The following is a 19,995-nucleotide window of genomic DNA, read 5'->3' as shown; positions in this document are numbered from 1 at the left end:
CAATTCTTTTTGGAGGGTAAAATGTATTTTAAAATATATTGACTTACCGAATTTCAATTGCCAAGCTGCTGACCACTGATGTAAAAGTTTGTATTTAAAAATATCACAAACATCATTTAACAGTGAAAATTTCAATGGGATAAGTTTCATTGCAAAGCAATTTTCACCTGAGTAGACTTTGAAATTTAGTGCTCATATGTTTGGAGGGGGGAAAGAAAGACCCACTGGTGTCAGATACTGAGTTTGTAGTTCTTTCACAATGATTTCCCAGGGGGCTGAAGAAACATCAACTATTACCTTCCAGGACATATATGATGCCCCCCCTTCCTCCAATAAATTTGTTCTGGCATTTTATAAATTCTCAGTATCCATATTCTTGTTTAACCACTTAAGCACAGCAACTCAAAATTCATTCAGTTCTATACAACAGTGTCTATATTATGTACATGTTTAATTATCAAGAGGAAATAGAAAATAAAATTTACAGTGATTGAGAAAGGGTCAGAAAATGGGATAGGAAAAGTAATACTGTATAATCAGAATATCCTATTATCCTACCAGTTTCAATGATAAGGTTTTTCCTTTATTAGTTGAAATACAAAGAAGGCATAGGGGATCCCAGGAAAATAACACTATATATCAGAAAATTCAACGTGCTCCACCATCAGGATTTCCATTACACATTTAATTTCTTCTGTACAATTTTTATAAACTTGTTTTTCTTTTCAAAGTCATCAGATTTCCAGATTAAATTCAGCACTACACAGTATGCCCTTGAAGTAAAATGAGGTTACCTGCTTTATTTGGATACCAAGTTCCCTTCCAGACAGCATTAAAATAAAGACAAGTAAGACTACACAGATAAAATCCAGTATAATTCAAATCCAACAATGAAAAATTTCCCCCATATTGTTGCAAAATTCTTTCTACTGAAATGCTTTGCTACAATAATAAAAAGCATACATTACATATAAAAGATACCAGTGTACTAAAAAGTGACAGAAGTGGACTAGCAAATCCTTCAAAGCACATTATATAAATGACTAGCATTTAAAAACATTTTCCTATAAAATGTAGGTCATATACATTTATAAATTGGCGAGTTTATTTCTAAAGCAGTGATGTGTGTGTGTTCAAATAGTTAGCTGTTCTGTACAGTATAATATCTACTCAATTCAAACTACAATAGGTTTGTCTTTCTTTGTATTAAGTTGAATAAATTCATCTGATCAGCTGAGAAACCAAGGTTGAAAAACAAGTATCTAAAAATCAAAGTAGAAAGTTTAGAATTGTTGAAATGTAGCTATGAAATATGAAGAGAACTATTTCACAATGGAGCTGAAGTCACCTCAAAACTTATGGGCTTGAATCTAAAACAGAAACAAATATTAAAATCCAAAGCAAACCACAAAGTTAGGTAGCAGTACAGAAGCAGGAAAAAAAACCCACACCCCCTTCCTTCAGTGTGATGGGCACTGAGTTCTGCAGTCTTCCTCCATCGTGCAGAAGAGTGGTAAGGCCATTCAATGCTTAGTGAGAGTGAGTACAGATGAAGTCAGATTTAGCCTGTCTCCCCTGCAACTTCAATTATGCTGTGTAAACAGTGTTACGTTCCAAAAGGAGGAACAATGGAATTTGCTTATAAAAACTGATTAAAGATAATCATTATTAAATGAAATAAAGATAATAACTCTGAAATGTTTTTAGAACTTTCCTGATGCTACTTGTAAAGTTAGCACTGCTATGTATTATTGCTTACATACAGTACAACATCATATGCCTTCTAACATAAAGCAGTACTGTGATTTGTTTGTACATATTTACAGATTCTTAAAAACAAGCTGTAAAAACATTACATACTTTCAGACAATACAAATTAGCACATTGGTACTCACTTCAAAACAAATGGAATGCATAACATTAATAAAACATCATAAAGGAAGACTCACATAAAAGTCCTTGATTGTCAAGACACGTTTATATATAAACTCTAACTGTGCAGAATTAAAGATTCAATCATAGGTACATCCTTATTTGATGAACCATATTTACAGCATGGTATTGCATAAAAAAATAAAATAATGTTTACAGGGTTTTACTTTTTTATCCATTGGATTAAAGAAAGCAACAAACACAATAAGAAATGTTTGTCTGCTGTAGTTTTGTTTCCTACTAAAGTTTAAGTGAAAGAGGAAACATCCGTTTTTTATTTGCAGAACATAGCAAAAACAACTGGAAAATTATTTCCCTGAAATAAAGCAATTTGAAACGGAAAAAGTTTAAATTAAATTGCAGAGTCAAAAAGTTTCTCATCGATTATAATAGTGCTTCAAGTAAATATACTGTGAAAAAACGAGTTCTAGTTTAAAATGTTCTAAGTCTAAGAAATGTAGTTTTACAGTAATGCCTACTTTTAAGTTTCCCGGCTTTTTTTTTTTTTTTTTTAAACAGCCCTTTAAAAACCCAAATTAATAAAATGAAAGAAGTGGCAAAAGATCTAACCTAGCTGGCACTTTGCAAGCTTCTCTGGCCTGTGGAAATGAAAGCCTACCCTGAGCACAAGGCCTCTTTTGCCTCTCAGAACGAGAAAATTACCCGACCACTGGCAGTCCTCACTCAGCCAGAGCTAAGAGGATGGATTTCTGCGGTATCAACTAGAAAATCTGCAAGCAGATCCAAAAAATTTAAGAGCCACTTCAAATATTCTGAACTAAATGAAATATGTGTACAGTAAGTTAAAAAACAAACACGCTTTTAGAAGATGTTCAAGAGATATTACTTCATCTAATGTGATGTGTTTCCAATCTTCAAATGTGAGAACGGGCCCTAAGAAAGCACACCTTGCTCACATTTCGCCAAGTTTTAAGGATGTAAGAGCATGTTTTCATAGAACAATTTGCTCACCAAAAGAAATGAAAAAACAAAACAAAACCCAAATTGCAAAAGGATATCCTCAATATTCTGATTTAAAGCAGCACAAAAGGCTACTTGCTTTCTCTATTAATGCCCAGATAGAAATTAGGTAACTTTCTGAAGCAAAATGGGGAAACCCAACTGTTGAGATGTTTATCATATGATGATAATATTAATACACGGTAACTCTGGTAGGCATGTAAAATTTCACAGTAAAGAGAGTAATGACTATACTTTAAGTGGTAAGTCAGTAAATTATGCCAAAGTATCATTTACCTCAAAATATGCTTCTAATGTGGTAGAAAAGTCTGCCATTATGTAGATGTAAAGAAATGAGGCGAACACAGAAATGCAACACCTGAACTTCTTTCTACTTGCATTGACTGCCACTTTCAAAGGCTTACTGCTCAGCAGTAGAGCCACATTCTAAAAACTGTGCTGGTGATGTTAACACAAACCAAAAACCCCACTTTATTCTGTACCAAGTTCTCAACAGAACAGAAATTCAGGCTCAAAACAAAAACAACTCAGGACATCAATGCCTACTATCACCCAATAAGTAGTATGAGAAAAGCACAAATGCCTATTCCTACAGAGAACACAGTTTCATTGTTAACATCTCGCCTGAATGATGACTTCTTGAGGTTGTGATGTGCAACGCAAGACACACCATTCTTAAGAGTCAATAATGGCAAAACTTAAATATATACTTCAAAGAAGTCTAAAATTCTTGAAAAATTTGGCAGCAAAGAAAGCTGTCAAATGGGAAAGTTTCAAGCAAAGTTTAATAACCAAAGTATAGAGGAAACCACATTAAACATAATTTATATTCCTTATCATAAAATACCATATATTCAAAATAAATGTAAAAGATGTTAAGGTTAGATATTTCTTTGTTCCCTTTCTTTATGAGAACAGTCTTGGGATAACATTAAATAAAAGAAAAAATAATTTAAAATGTAGAACATTCTATACTGAAACAAAGACTGAAGATCTATAAGGCCAATATAAAAGCTAAAATGGAAATTAATAATAAAGTTGCATCTTCAAGGGGTTATTAATTTTAGATTACTGATGCTCTATCAGTATGTGTGCACTGTGACAAAGATGGTGGAAATTTAAAATAAAAAACCAAAAAGTTGGAACAAATTAAAGAGGATAATAAAATTAGTATAACTGTTATTTTCCAAAAATTAGAACTGTCCAATGTGTAACTCAAACCATCATTCTTTAGAAAAGTATATATATATATATATATATATATATATATAATATGTATATATATAAAAGCACTATTTATTGTACCATGCTGTATGAAGACAAAATATTAAAAAAAACATTCGTGGTATAAGGATAAAGTCTGTAGTTTATTTAGATTTTGAAATGCAACAAAAGGTTTCCGATCACTCATCTAGCTGAAAAAGAAACTGTAGTTACTAGAATTAGTAAACACTTTTGGCTTGTAAAATTGTAATGAGCAGTGTTCATTAAAAAGTAACTCAAGATAAAATAAGCAATTAAAATGCCCATTTCTTTAGTTTCTCTGGATACTGTTTAATTATCCAATCTATCAAGATTCTAGAAAGAGAAGGATTAAACCAGATTTTACAGTTCCAAAGATACCCAATTTCCTTTTATTGCCAAAAATTAAAATTTTCAATTATGAGATGATTATGACACAACCATATCAAACCTAAAAATCTAAAATTTTTTTTTACTTTGAGAAATCAAAAATACCAAATAGATTCTAAGTGCTCTATGTTAACTGAAGTGTATATGTAAAGTAAAATACAATTAAGCTTTAAAACGTGGAATATACATTTTGTATAAGCATTATGTTCTTGGGAATGTAATCTACAGAGGATCTTCTTACTAAAACTTCAAAACCTTGATACTTGCACATGAAAAAATCATAAAAAATATCTAGGTACAACTGTACAAAGAAACTGACACCAATATGCATACTTCCATATAGAAGTGAATGCTTCAACAGTTATGTATTTTGGTAAAAGTTTTGAAAGTATGCATATTTTTTAAAGTAATTAGGCTTTTAAATAGTGGAGTCTTAGACTATCAGATTTTTATTACTTTTCTCAAAAAGAAAAAGTCAATATAATGCAAAATGAAAATCAAGGTTATATGGCATATCATTCTTTAAAAGGTGGTTTCTTTTTTCCCCTCATAGGACACACTAATTTATTTAAGCCATAATGTCTTGACATTTAAACTTTTAAGTTCACTCTGTCTGTAAAGTATACTCAGATTCCCTGCTGAAGTGCCATGACTATGCTGAAAAACTTAGAAACAGTATGAGTAAATTTCACACAATTACTAATCTCCTAAGAATGTACAATGATATCAGTTAGGAAACAATTGTGCGAAAGTCTTTTTTTTTTTTTTTCCTTTTAAACTTGGTGTAGGTGGAATAGCAAGTTTCTGATCTAAAACAAGTAATGCATTGCTTCTGTAAAGGTGACAACATGTAAGGCAGTTCAAAGAATGCTGACTAACCAAACAAAACGCAGTTATTGGATTATCTTGCTATTCATATCAGCTTAACTTGTTATAACGCATTGCTCTTAAATCTGTACAGCACTCCATTTTACACAGAGTAACCCCACTCTTGATTAATCTGTTCTAAAGTGCCAGTATTATTTACACATTTTTTTTTTTAGCCAAAAGTCTGGCCAGTTGTAGCATCAGGTGAGGATGTCATCCCAGCTCTATTATCATTTACATTCACCAAGGGAAATTCTGGAAATTCAGCACTTGTCCCTGGTCCCCGAAGGTTCACCTGTCCATTGGCAGTGCTAAACTGAGTAGCTATTCCAGCTCTGGATCCATGATATGGAGCACGGAAGGGTTGTTCAAAAGAGCTCATTTGGTAAGCTTGGTGGACAGGCTGAGCCTCAGCTTTCTTCTGAGAAGTCACTTGATCCAAAAAGTCCTGTGTTGATGTGGCAGAAGCATGGTTTGTCTCATCACCTGAAAAGGGAAATGAGTGCTGTGAATCACCAACTATGAGTCCAAAGTGGGACTTATCCGGAGTTGTTCTTAGTGGAGAATTCATTCCTGATCGAAAGCTATTGATGGGCATGGCTGCATAGACTTGCTTGTCTATGGAAGAGAATGCTGGCTGATTTGGAAGGGTCTGGTTATCAGTCACAAAGTTAAGGCTCGGGCTATTCAAATAGGCATCATTTTGGCTAGTTCTGTCCAAAGCCTGCTGCAGAAACTTTGAGTATTCCTGCAACATGTTGGCTTTATCTGATGAGGATGCTTGGGAGCTTGATCCAACATTCTCCGACGGGGTAACCTCAGGTACTTCTGATGAATTTATTGATATGCTAGAAGTCACCTCAGTGTCCGCAACACTGAATGATATCTCATGCTGTCCATTAGCTTTATGGGAATAATGATCCAACAGAGTCTGTAGTACCTCATCTGGAATAACATTTTTGTCATGATTACTCTTTATCTCCACATTCAGTGCCTGTGAATCTAATATGGATGCTGTGGTACTCTCATCAATGACACTTGCCACAGCTGCTTGTGTTACAGAAGGCTGAGAAGCTATAGTGCCCACATTCAGCGCATACTCCCTACTATTGTTACTCGCTGCCTGAAGATACCGCTTCTTCTTCAAAAACTGCATGGCATCATCATAGTTAGTGCTACTGTGCACAGGTTTACTGGGCCCCTCTTGCAAATTGTCAACCTGGTCAATATCAGCATTGCCTTCTGAGTCCAGTAAAGCTTGTTTGTCCACAAGTTCAAAAGCATATTTTGAAACTTTGCTCTCTTCGTATGTGGATAAAGGTGAAATTGTTTGATTCTGCTCCAATGGCTGTTTCAGACTTCTCTTACTATTAATTTTTTTGAGAACCAACTTAGGTGGATGTATTTCTCCTGATGCATCTTCTAAATGCGATCCTCCAACTGAGGAATGTGGCATTTCCACAGCATACTCTGCTACCATATACTCATCTTTCACTTTAGTACTTGAAGAGTAAAGAGGCAAGTAATCATTTTTGTCTTTCTTCAGGTCAGATTTGTCCAAAGAACTCTCTTTGTCCATCCCAGATGATTTTTTCTCAGTTTTCTGCCTTTTCTTTTTTGGCAGTGAGTTATCTTTTGGTGATGTAGAAAAGCCAGAATCTTCCTCAGATGTCAGAAGGCCACCTTTGATGGCACATCTGTTTAGTTTTTTATCATGATTTTCATGGCACATACGTTTATGTTTCAAAACGCGATCTGTTCTGGAAAAATACTGTCGAATTCAAAGTTCAGAGAGAGTTTTTTGTTTTAGTTTTGTGTTTTGGTCAACCAAGAAAAGAAAAGAAAAAAAGCAATTAATATAAAGATAGATATAAGTGTAATAATATGAGCAACTCTAAACTAATTTCCTGAGCCAACTGTCTATTATAAATTGAATCAACAACAGTCAGGAAATTCTTCAAATAGCTTTACTAACACTGTCTAATTTAATTCTTTATAATTATTTTATAACTGAATTCCAGAGAGAAAACTTTCAATGTCAGTCATGCCTCAATAAAGTGACTTTTTAAAAAATTCAAACCACATCTTACCTGTAAACAGTATTCACACTGGTAAGGTTTTTCTCCACTATGAGTTCTCTTATGCCTTTCCATATGATATTTTTGAATGAATCTCATACCACATTCATCACAGCGAAATGGTTTTTCACCTAGTATATGATACATAAAGTTTAAAACAAAACAAAAACTATGAAATATAAGTTAGTGAATTACTTTACTACAAGAATCTCTAATAAGTTATTTTACCACAAGAACGCTGCCATACTTTGTTCTTTTTAAATGACATAAGTCTTTATTCTAAATATATCTTCCAATTTATTTTGTCAAGAATATCTTGCTTTACAAAAATGAAAGAGAGTGGCACATGCCATTGAAAAGACAAGACTGAAAGCACACATACTCAATTTCCCAGCATTTTATTATATGTATACATAACATACTCTTTCTACAGAGACTAGTATTACTAAGAACTTAACAGTAATATGAACAGGTCTCAGTAGAGTGGCTAACGTCTCTAATCTTTTTTTCAATCATACAAAAAATATTTTAGAAAAATTTTTGAAAAAGAAAAGGTTACCCATACACAGACCAACACAATTCTTGAGTATTATATCTTTTTAAATTCATATCTTTTCAAAGATATTGTGGTTAAATAAAATCTAAATCCTGAGAAAATATATTTTAAATCTAATTTATTAAAACATAAAACAAGTCACCTAATTAAACTTAAAAGCATATTATGAAGATCTAAAAGTTTTTACTGATAAAGCCACAGCCTACATAAACAGAAGAAGTCACACAAGCCTACATAAACACAAGAAGTCACACCCTTCAACCTGTTTGGAAAACCACTGTTTCTACTTTTCATATAGTCAACAAAATTTTACTGAATTCTTCTCCTCTACCCATAATTCCTCTGTAAGAGGTTAAAAGTTTAAGACTTGTTACTTGTCCTCAAAGAGTTTATAACATAATTGGGAAAACATGATACAAATATTACAAAGGAATAACTAACAAAACTATATCCAGCTCTGGTTTACCTTTACAACTTTATAACCCACTAGCTCTCTTCTTGACCTTTTCCTCCAGTCAAATCGAAGAACCTACCACCCTCATGCTTTCCTACTTGTGCCTGCTTCATGCTGCTCCTAAAGTCCACTTCTGTGTTTTCAGGTACTACGCTTCCCTCCAGGACCAACCCATCTGCTCAAAGGGATATTCTGCCCTATTCTCCCAGAGGAAAGGTATTTATCTTCTTTGTTGTTGTTGTTCAGTTGCTAAGTGTCTGACTCTCTGCGACCTCTGGGACTGCGGGACTGCAGCACACCAGGCTTCCCTGTCCTTCACTATCCCCTGGAATTTGCTCAAACTCATGTCCGTTGAGTCAGTGATGCTATCCAACCATCTCATCCTCTATCGTCCCCTTCTCCTCCTGCCTTCAATCTTGACCAGCATCAGCGTCTTTTCCAATGAGCTGCCTCTTCGCATCACATGGCCAAAGTATTGGAGCTTCAGCTTTTGCATCAGTCCTTCCAATGGATATCCAGAGTTGATTTCCGTGAGGACTGACTGGTTTGATCTTCTTGCAGTCCAAGGGACTCTCGAGAGACTTCTCCAACACCACAGTTCAAAAGCATCAATTCTTCGACACTCAACCTTCCTTATGGTTCAACTCTCACACCTGTACCTGACGACTGGAAAAACCATAGCTTTGACTAGATGGACCCTTGTCAGCAAAGAGATGTCTCTGCTTTTTAATATACTGGCTAGATGTATCACAGCTTTTCTTCCAAGGAATGCCTTTTCATTTCATTAAATTATCATCAAATTATCTTCTTTAACTTGCCACAGAACTGTAGCTGTACCTTTCCTAAGACACTCATTACTTTCATCTCAATAATTAGTCTACAACTCTACTCTTTTACTAAATTTCTTTAGGTCAGAATCAGGGCCCAAATTATCTTTATGTAGCTCAAATTACTTTGGGCAATTTTTTAAGTGCCACATGAATGGCATAAAGGATTATTACAGAGGCTCATTAGTGGAAAAAAACATTATCATGAACTGGTATGATTTGGAAAAGTTTCTTGGAAGTGTCAGACTCTATGCTGAGCAGTCATTAAAAAGATTGTGTATATGTGATTAAAGCCAAGAAAAGAATATTTAGTGGGGAATAACAGAGCAAGTAAGGGTTTAGATATTATAAGATATACTGGAGAATCACAACAAACTGTGAAAAATTCTTAAAGATATGGGAATATCAAACCACCTGACCTGCCTCCTGAGAAATCTGTATGCAGGTAAAGAAGCAACAGTTAGAACTGGACATGGAACAACAGACTGGTTCCAAATAGGGAAAGGAGTACATCAAGGCTGTATACTGTCACCCCGCTTTTTTAACTTACATGCAGAGTACATCATGCAAAATGCCAGGCTGGATGAAGCACAAGCTGGAATCAAGATTGCCAGGAGATATATCAGTAACCTCAGATAGACAGATGACACCACCCTTATGGCAGAAAGTGAAGAACTACTAAAGAGTCTCTTGATGTAAGTGAAAGAGGAGAGTGAAAAGGCTGGCTTAAAACTCAACATTCAAAAAAAGAAGATCATGGCATCCAGTCCCATCACTTCATGGCAAATAGATGGGGAAACAATGGACACAGTGACAGACTTTATTTTCTTGGGCTCCAAAATCACTGAAGATGGTGACTGCGGCCATAAAATTAAAAGACGCTTGCTCCTTGAAGAAAAGCAATGACTAACCTAGACAGCATATTAAAAAGCAGAGACATTACTTTGCCAACAAAGGTCCATCTAGTCAAAGCTATGGTTTTTCCAGTAGTCATGTATGGATGTGAGAGTTGGACTATAGAGAAAGCTGAGTGCCAAAGAATTGATGCTTTTGAACTGTGGTGTTGGAGAAGACTCTTGAGAGTCCCTTGGACTTCAAGGAGATCAAACCAGTCAATTCTCAAGGAAATCAGTCCTGAATATTCACTGGAAGAACTGATGCTGAAGCTGAAACTCCAACACTTTGGCCACCTGATGCAAAGAACTGACTCATTGGAAAAGACCCTGATGCTGGGAAAGATTGAAGGCAGGAGGAGTAGGGGATGACAGAGGATGAGATGGTTGGATGGCATCACCAACTCGATGGACGTGAGACTGAGCAAGTTCTGGGAGTTGGTGATGGACAGGGAGGCCTGCCATGCTGCAGCCCATGGGGTTGCAAAGAATTGGACACAACTGATCGACTGAACTGATACAGGAGAAATGGTGCCTAAGAAGAGACTTAAACTTGGCAATAAGTCAACTATTTGAAACTTTCAAGAATGCAGCTTCTGTAATTGCTATGGAGTTAACTAAATTTTAGGGCTGAAGGGACTTTGCAATGACTTCAAACTGTCCTCCTGGGAGCTCCACAGAGGCCCCCAAAGGCTAATATGGCAAATGGCTCTAAGCTTCCACCCAGAATTCAGGAGCAAATAGCTCCACTTCTGTACACAGGGGGTCTGAGTAAGGACACCAAGGGTTTAGAGACTAGAATGAAGAACCTAACATAACTAACCTCTACCAATTTACTTATCATTACAAAAACAAAGTCCAGAAAAGTTAAGGTACTTGTCCAACAAAAGCTGGGAGAGAAGAGCACTTACTTAGAAGCTTCAAAGTGAAAGAAATGAGAAAAAGGAGGTGAGAATAGACAATCCATTCAAGACTAAGAACTGTTAAGGGTGGGGAACTTAAACTAAAACTGAAATGGACTATTATGGTGACTAATCAAAAGAACAAGATCTCAGAGAAAGTAGGATGAAAAGGGAGAATACAAGTATTTTTTAAAAGGTAAGAATAGATGCATATTTTGAAGTAAAAAGATGTATATGATAGAAAACATTAAGATCAGAAGTTAATTAAGATCATTTTTCAAAAGTGAGAGAGGATAAAGGGAAAATTAGTGAATGAGTTAGAATTCAATTAATTCTCCATGATAAGACTTTAATATTGTTAATAATGATATAACACCTCACACTGGTCAAAGTAGAAGCTGACAAACTGATCCTAAAATTCAAATGGAAATGCAAGGGATTCAGAACAGCTAAAGCAATTTTGAAAAAGAAAACTCAGATTTCCCAACTTCAAAACTTACAGCCAAAGGCATAAGGAGACATACATATGAAAGAATAGAACTGAGAGTCTAAAAATAATCTTTACATTTACAGTTAACTGACTTTTCATTATAGTCGCCAAGATACTTCAGTGGGGAAAAAGTCCTTTCAACAATAATACTGGGACAATTTGATGCCTATATGCAAAAGAATGGGATTGGACCTCAACTTCACATTGCATACAAAAATTAACTCCAAATAGATCACAGGCCTAAATGTGAAAACTACAACTATAAAACTCTTTAATATATGAATAACTCTTGACTTTAGATTATGTAGGCAATGACTTCTTAGATATCACACCAAACGCATAAGCAACCAAACAAAAAATAAATAAAATATACCTCATCAAAATGAACCTTTGTTCTTCGAAGGACAGTATCAAGAAAGTGAAAAGACAAAATGCTGTGGTAGCTGCTGTGAGAAATAGTTTGCCGAAATGTTAAACTTAGAAGAATTACCATATAAGCTAACAGTTCTACTCCTAGGTATACACCCCAAAGAACTGAAAGCAAGTATTCATTCAGAGATTTGTATACCAATGCACATAACAGCATTATTCACAACAAACAAAAGATGAAAACAACCCACGGGTCCATCAACAGATGAACAAATAAACAAAATGTGATATATACAGAAGATGGAATATTTTTCAGCCACAAAAAGAAATAAAATTCTGACACATGAATGAACCTTGAAGAAATTATACTAAGAGAAAGAAGCTAGACAAAAAAAGAACAAATACTGAGTGATTCCATTTATATGAAATACCTAGAATAGGCAAATTCACAGGGATAGAAAATAGAATAAAGGTTACCAGGGATTGGAAGAGAGAGGAAAGGAGGGTTATTGCTTAATGGCTACAGGTTTTTGTTTGTGTATAATTTTGTTACACAATGTCATAAATGTACTTCATGCCACTACACTGCATCCTTAAAAATGATTAAAATGGTAGATTTAGTTACAGTTTTTTTTTCTTATAAGGTGAAAAGACAACCCTGGAATGGGATGAAATATTTTCAAATCATGTTTCTGAAAAGGGATGTGTAACTAGTATATTAAAAAAGCAATCCAAAAACCACTTACAACTCTACAGTAAAAAGATAAACTATCTAATAACAAGCAATGGATCTGAACAGACATTTCTCCAAAGAAAATACACAAATAGCCAATAAGTACATAAAAAAATGCTCAACATCCTTATTTATTGTGAGTGTGAGTGAAGTTGCTGTCGTGTCCAACTCTTTGCGACCCCATGGACTGTAGCCTATCAGGCTCCTCCATCCATGGGATTTTACAGGCAAGAGTACTGGAGTGGGTTGCCATTTCCTTCTCCAGGGGATCCTCCCGACCCAGGGATTGAACCTGGGTCTCCTGCGTTGCAGGCAGACGCTTTACTGTCTGAGCCACCAGGGAAGTCCCTTCCTTACTTACTAGGGAAATGCAAATCAACATCACAATGAGATACCACTTCACACCCAACAGGACAATTACAGTAGAAAGGACAATAATAACAAGTGTTAGCATGGATGCAGAGAAACTGGAATTCTCATGCTTGGGTGGTAGGATTGTCAAGTGGTGCAGCATCTTTGGAAAACAATTTTGCAGATCCTTAACATGTTAAACATAGAGTTACCATACCATATAGCTCAGCAATTCCACTCCAAAGCATACACCCGAGAGTACTAAAACATTATTTCCATACAAAAACAAATATTCATAACAGCATTATTCATAACAGTCAGAAAGTAAAAACAACCCAAATGTCCCTTAATAGAATAAAAAAAAACATGGTATATTCATACATGGAACATCATTCAACTACAAAAAGGAATAGAAGTACACGCCGCAACATGAATGAACTTTTAAAACAGTATGCTAAGTGAAAGGAGTTAGGCAAACAGACCACCTACTGTGTGATTCCATTCAATATGAAATGTCCCTAACAGGGAAATCCACAGAAATAGAAAGTAGATTAAAGATTGCCTAGTGCTGGGAGGAAGGGGTACAGCATTTTAGAATGGTGAAGGTTATTCTAACTTAGAACAGACTGTTAAGACTCCTGTGACAGTTGTACAACTCTGTCAGTATACTATAAACTACTGAATTGCACACTTTAAAGGGATGGGGGTTCTGACACTGTTAATTATATTTCAATAAAGTTGCAAATTTATATACTGCATGTTAACACAAATGACATCATGCAAAGTGAGTAAGATTATTTCTTCCCGCAAGGAGCTAACAATTGAATTGAAAATAAATTAACTGGAGAAAAATCATGCTTGAATTATTAACAATTAACTATGTAATAATTAACTATGTATTAGTACATGTGGGGTACAAAATGGCAACCCCGATGGGCTACAGTCCATGCGGCTGCAGTCAGACATGACTGAGTGACAGTCACTCACACACACACACACACATTAATACATGATCAAGAATTAAAAGCTCATTTAACTAGAAGCAACATTAACAAACCTAAACAAAAAGGTACTAGAAACATTAATACCTTAAAAGAAATTTGTACAAATGTTCCCTTGTTGCTTAAAAAACAACAAAAAACAAAACAAAAACAAACAACTTTCTCAGCCCCCTAAACAGAACAATTTCGATGGCCAAGTCAGCCAGGATTAATGTAGACACAAATTTATCTTCCATAGTCATTTACTTTTTGAGTACTCACTTTTGATATACTTATTTCTAATCCTTTGTCTGTCTTCTCCTTTAATATTTTCCTTTTTCACTGTATCATCTTTCTTCATATTTTTTTCTCCCATTTTCCCCCCTCTTCTCTCACTTTTTAACTAGCCATTCCAGAAATAAGACTTTTTAAAATTTAAGTTTTGTCACTTAAGGATCCTTCTTTGTTTATGGATTAGATCACATACTTAAATGGTTAAAAAAAAAAAGCCACACAAAAATACAAAACAATACAGAGAAGTATATGGGAAAAAGTTTTCCTCCTATCTTTGCCCCTCCATTGGTATCCACATTTACTTGTTGGTGGTCTGTTTCCTTCCAGTTTCTTGACACAAGCATAAAGAAAAACAAGTATACATTCTTTATAATTTTCTCTCTTTCCTATGTGAATACAGCATATTTTATTATGTTTAGAGATCTTGTCAGTAGAAAAAGAATTAGCTCATTTGTTCTGACAACTGCTATCTTTCACCGATGGACTTACAATTTATTTAACCAGTCCCTTATTATTTCCAGATATTTCCTATCATAAATAATGCTGTAATAGATACCCTGTCAATATATTAATTCATACATTCACAGGTACATTTGTAGGGTAAGTTCTCAGAAACAGAATTCCTGATCAAATAATAAAAATATTTGTGATTCTGAAATACACTGCCAAATTGGTCTCCATGGAGATATTAATGTATATTTCACCACCCATGTATGAGTGACTGTTTCCCTATAACCCTGCCATATACTACTATGTTGTTAAACGTCTTGATGACTTCAAATCTAATACATGAAAAACCAGTATTTCAGTATGAGGTTGACCATCTTATATGTCATTTTTCTATGAACTGTCTATATCTATCTTTCACCTTTTATTTTTTTAAACTAGGTTGCTGATCTTTCTCGTGATGATTTATAAGAGCTTTATTAAAGAGACTGGTCTTTTGACTGTATAAGTTCTAAAACTATTTTCTGTGGGTTTTTTTGGTGCACAACTCTTTGTGACCGTATGGACTGAGGCCACCAGGCTCCTCTGTCCATGGGACTCTCCAGGAAAGAATATACTGGAGTGCGGTGCCATGCCCTCCTCCATGGGATCTTCCCCACCCAGGGACTGAACCCACATCTCTCATGTCCCCTAAAATGGCAGGCAGGTTCTTTACCATTAGTGCCACCTTCACATAGATGAATTATCAAATACTTATTTTATAGATATTAAATTTTGAGTACTTTCAGAATTTTCCCGTTCCAATCTGTCCATATTTTTAATGACACATAGGTAGTTTCATCTTTTACATTAAATGTGATACATTTGGAGTTCATCCTGAGGTAGAATGTGATGGATAAAACTCTGTCTTTCCAGATGGCTATCCTGGTTTTCCAACATAATTTACTGCAAGGTTCAGCTTTACTTGATCACTTTTTTATCATAATCATACACTAGTAAGTTCTACAGGTCTATTTCCAGACTTTATATTCTATTCTATCGGACTATTAATAAGCCAGAACCAACATATTTTAGTTTTTAAGACTTTACGATATACTTTATCATTTGGTAGGACTAATCACTCTACATGCTTCAGTCCATGGGGTTGCAGAGTCGGACGTGACTTAGTGAGTGAACAATCCCCCTCATTGTTCTTCTTTTATTTTTCTCTGGTTTGTCTTATTCGTCCATTTTTCAAAACACTTTTGAATTAGCTTGTCTAATATCTGGGTGAGAGGAAGGGACAGTTGTCTGAAATGTTTAACTTGGGGAAAACTGATACACATTATGAGCTTCATGAAGTTGCCTCTTCTAACTGAAAAAAACACAGGGAAAGGGGATAAAGTTTTATTCTGTGTTCTCAATAGACTTTTAATAATTTCCCAATATGGAATTTTCCACATTTCTTATTGTGATATTAAAAAAGGGTTATTTTCTTCCATTATATCTTCTACTGTGTTATTTACATACAAAGTATATGGTTTTCGACAGTTTTAGTGAATTTGCTGGTTTGTAGTCATTTTCAGTTGACTCTCATGCGTTTTCCAAGTTTACAATAATATTGTTTGCAGAGTGTTATTTTTAACCTATAATATTTTTCTCTTGCCACTTCTGTCGGCTACTAGTCTCAAATATTATGTTAAAAATAATGGTGATAATGTGCTCTGTATCTTCTTCCCAACTTTGGTACTTTTGTATATCTCTTAAATAGAAATGAAAATAAAATGACTGGTAAATATTTCCTTAAGAAACACAAAAACACTTAAGATAAATTTCTTTAGGAGAAAAACCCCTTTGTTGTTTCTCCCTTAAGAACCAAAGCCTCTCTACTGGAAAAGGAAGACAATGTATACAGCACTTGAGTCACTTTAAGGTGAACAGGAAAGGTCTGTTTACATGAAAAACACCAAGAATTCTGTAAATACTGTTTGCAATTCAGGAAAGCAATAACATGGGAAGAAGAAAAAAATCTCAAGCTGTTCTACTAATGATAATTTTCCAATACCCAAGGAGCCTGGCGTTTCATTTTTACCAGTTATCAATGAGACTATGTTGCAGTGTTTTCTTTTTCCCACTGCAGTGTTTCTTCCTGGTAACCTGACACCGAGTTGTTAAAGGGTAAGAATTCTTACTTAAAATATGTGTAAATATTAGGGGAAATTATATACAAGAAACTGATAAGGACGTAAGTTTTATGAACAAAATAGCTCACAATGACTTAATATATTAACCTGACTTTTGGTAGTTTCAACTAATCTGCTTCTTCCTCTTCAACCATTCTAATCTGGCTTCTGTACTTAATCAAAACAGTTGTGTAGATCACCTTCAGGTTACTAAATACAACCAAATCTTTTCAGTTACCATAGGAGACCTCTCAGCAGGATTCAATTCAGGTGATCCCTTTCTTTTTCCTTGACTTCTATGACATTCATGCTCTTTCAACCTCTCTTAATGGCTCCTTCTCAATCAATGCTGTTTCCAGTTCACTCTCCTCCCTACAACCATGAAATATTTTAGTTCTTTATGGCTTCCTTCTAAACTCCTTGTTCTTCTCCTTCTATATCCTTTTCTTTGGCAAGAAGGGAAACTCATCAATTTCCACTGCTTTAATTATTCTCAACTCCGAGCTCCAGATCATGCATCCAAATTGCCTACACTTCTACTGCCTACACTCAGGGATCTCACACATATGATATTACACACTAGTGATCTTCAACCCACAGCTTAGTTCTTATCCAGACTCCCTCTTTGTATGAATTCTTACTTAAAATATGGGTAAATATGAGGGAATTAATGCATCTAGTTTTGCAAGCTAGAGGCCTACACAACTTTTCTCTTCTACCCCCTCCATATTCAACTGGTTAACACATTACTGACCAACTGATTCTACCTACTAAGTACCTGTCAAATCTGCCCACTTCTTTCCGTTACTTCCCACTGTCATCACCCAAGTCCAAGATACTCTAATCTTCTGGCATGGACTACTATATAATATCCTCCTAACAGTAGTCTCTTTGTGATTCACTCTTGTCTCTTTCCAATTCCACACCACAGCTAGACTTTGTTAACATTAAGTAAATGTGATCATGTATAAAGCCTACAGTGATAGTGAATCTAAAGTGCTTTACACTCCAGAAATAGTACCTACTGTTCTTAGTAATCAGAATGAAAATGGCAATCATTTTAATAATGAAGTCTTCATAACATCTAGGTCAAAATACTTATATTATTTAGATATTATGACATCAAATATAAAATATATAATATTATAATATTTAGGTATTATGATATCTATGAATATGTTCACATGGCCTAGTAATACATACTTGGTAACAGAAGGGATTTTCTATCTTTAATAAGTCATAAAAGCAGAGAAAATAAAACTTACAAGTACAGCACATATTATGCTAATCAAAAAAGACTATTCATTACTATGAGAACCACTATAAGTACTTAAGATTATAGATTCTAGAACCAGACTGGCTAGGTTTTAGTGCTAGTCTCAGCATTTCTTAACTGTGAGACACTGAACATGTTATTTAGACTCTTCTTGATATTCTCATCTGTAAAGTGAAAATATTAATAAAACACATATTGGAGCCAAATGTTAAATGAGATAACCTGTGTGAGTAACTAGTCTTTGCTTAAGAAAAATCTAGCAAATTTTAATAGCTCAATAAATATGAGCTACTAAAAATACAACTTAAGAGGCTGATGTAAATGATTATCATTATATTAACATATTGATTACAGTTAAAACCCAGTGACTGGGCTATATATCCCAAATGAAAATATCCTTAAGCTTAGAGAGACAATTCAGGAAAACAGGAAACAAGGAGGATTACTGAAATAATTATATAGAAACATAATCACACATAAGTAACTTGCTTAAAACTTCAGAGCATATAAGAAATAAGAAGGTCACTTACTGCATGATTCAATTTATTTAACATTCTCAAAATGGCACAACTATAAAGATGGAAAACACATTAGTGTTTGTCAGGAGCTAATTATGGAGGAGAGGGAGTGAAAGAAGTCATGTGACTGTAAACCGATAGTACAAGGAAACTTTCTATAATAAGATGAAGGTACCAGTAAATTAAAAAAAACAAACAAACAAACAAAAAGAAATAAGAATATCCTTGGCATATAGGAGGTCAGAAAGTTCATTTAAGAACCCACATACTATGCAGGAAACTATATATATGTGTGTGTGTGTGTGTGTGTATGTATTATGTGCATATATATTTATTTATTTTTTGGTTATGCTGCATGGCGTAGATATGGAATCTCAGTTCCCCAACTAGGAACTGAACCCATGCCCCCTGCATTAGAAGCATGGAGTCAACCACTGGATTGCCAGGGAAGTCCCAGGAACTATATTTGATACGAAATCATCTGAGACTAAAACCACAACCCATGAAGTACAAATTATGTTATTAAATAAAAACTGTGAAATTGCCACAGTAACATGAAGCAATGTCAGTTAAAATGGTAAAAATCCAAAAGGTCTTAAGTTAACTAATGACAGGAGTAATTTTTGTGGGTAACAAATTTTTTAAACCCCACTTTTCGATAAGTATAGAACAGTTTCAGGAAGAAATTTCAATGCCTGCATTTTCAACTTTAGAAGAAACTCTGGCAATGTTTGCCCATTTTAAAACAACACCCTGGAGACACCATCTCCCCCCACGAAAGGAAACGAAGAAGGAATTGTTTCATTTTTTTCTGGGCTCCTTTTCTTTGGTAGAGCTAAGAACTTATATATACACTTATAGCATAATGTTTTAAATGCTCTAGCTTCCTTAGAATGAAATAGCAAATGACAGGTGGGAAACTATGTTTTAGGCTACCATAGATTAGATTTTAGATTCCTTTTTTGAGACAAACAACACTAGAAAATTATCAATTACCTCTATCCAGTAAAAGCAACATCCCTAATGCATTATACAAATTTTTTAAAATCTGAAAGCTGGTCTAGGAACCATTTGAAGAAAACAAAACAAAATCAAAACAACAAACACTGTCCTAATTCTGAAAATAAGTGATCATCATATAACTATGGCAATTTCCACATTTCATTTTTCTGTCAGCCAATATACAACTTATACTAATATCTAAGCATTTTAACACTAAGTAACTGATGTCCCAATTATGGCACCTAGAAAAA

At 34.7% G+C, this 19,995-nt stretch overlaps 1 protein-coding gene across 6 annotated transcripts in view; it reads right to left on the bottom strand.

Annotated features, from left to right (window-relative positions):
• Positions 1 to 670: 670 nt before the first annotated feature.
• Positions 671 to 19,995, bottom strand: part of ZNF148 (zinc finger protein 148) — a 138,950-nt gene continuing 119,625 nt past the window's right edge. For all 6 annotated transcript variants that reach the window (XM_061166977.1, XM_061166974.1, XM_061166973.1 and 3 more), the window contains 2 exons: positions 7,503 to 7,621; positions 671 to 7,183 (listed from right to left, as the gene is read on the bottom strand). In XM_061166977.1, the coding sequence (XP_061022960.1) occupies positions 5,585 to 7,183; positions 7,503 to 7,621 (1,718 nt within the window). In that variant the 3' untranslated portion in view covers positions 671 to 5,584. The remainder of the gene's footprint in view (positions 7,184 to 7,502; positions 7,622 to 19,995) is intronic.

This window comes from Dama dama, chromosome 19 (assembly GCF_033118175.1).
Source record: "Dama dama isolate Ldn47 chromosome 19, ASM3311817v1, whole genome shotgun sequence".
Classification (NCBI taxonomy): Eukaryota; Metazoa; Chordata; class Mammalia; order Artiodactyla; family Cervidae; genus Dama; species Dama dama.
This window is presented reverse-complemented; position numbering and strand designations above follow the sequence as displayed.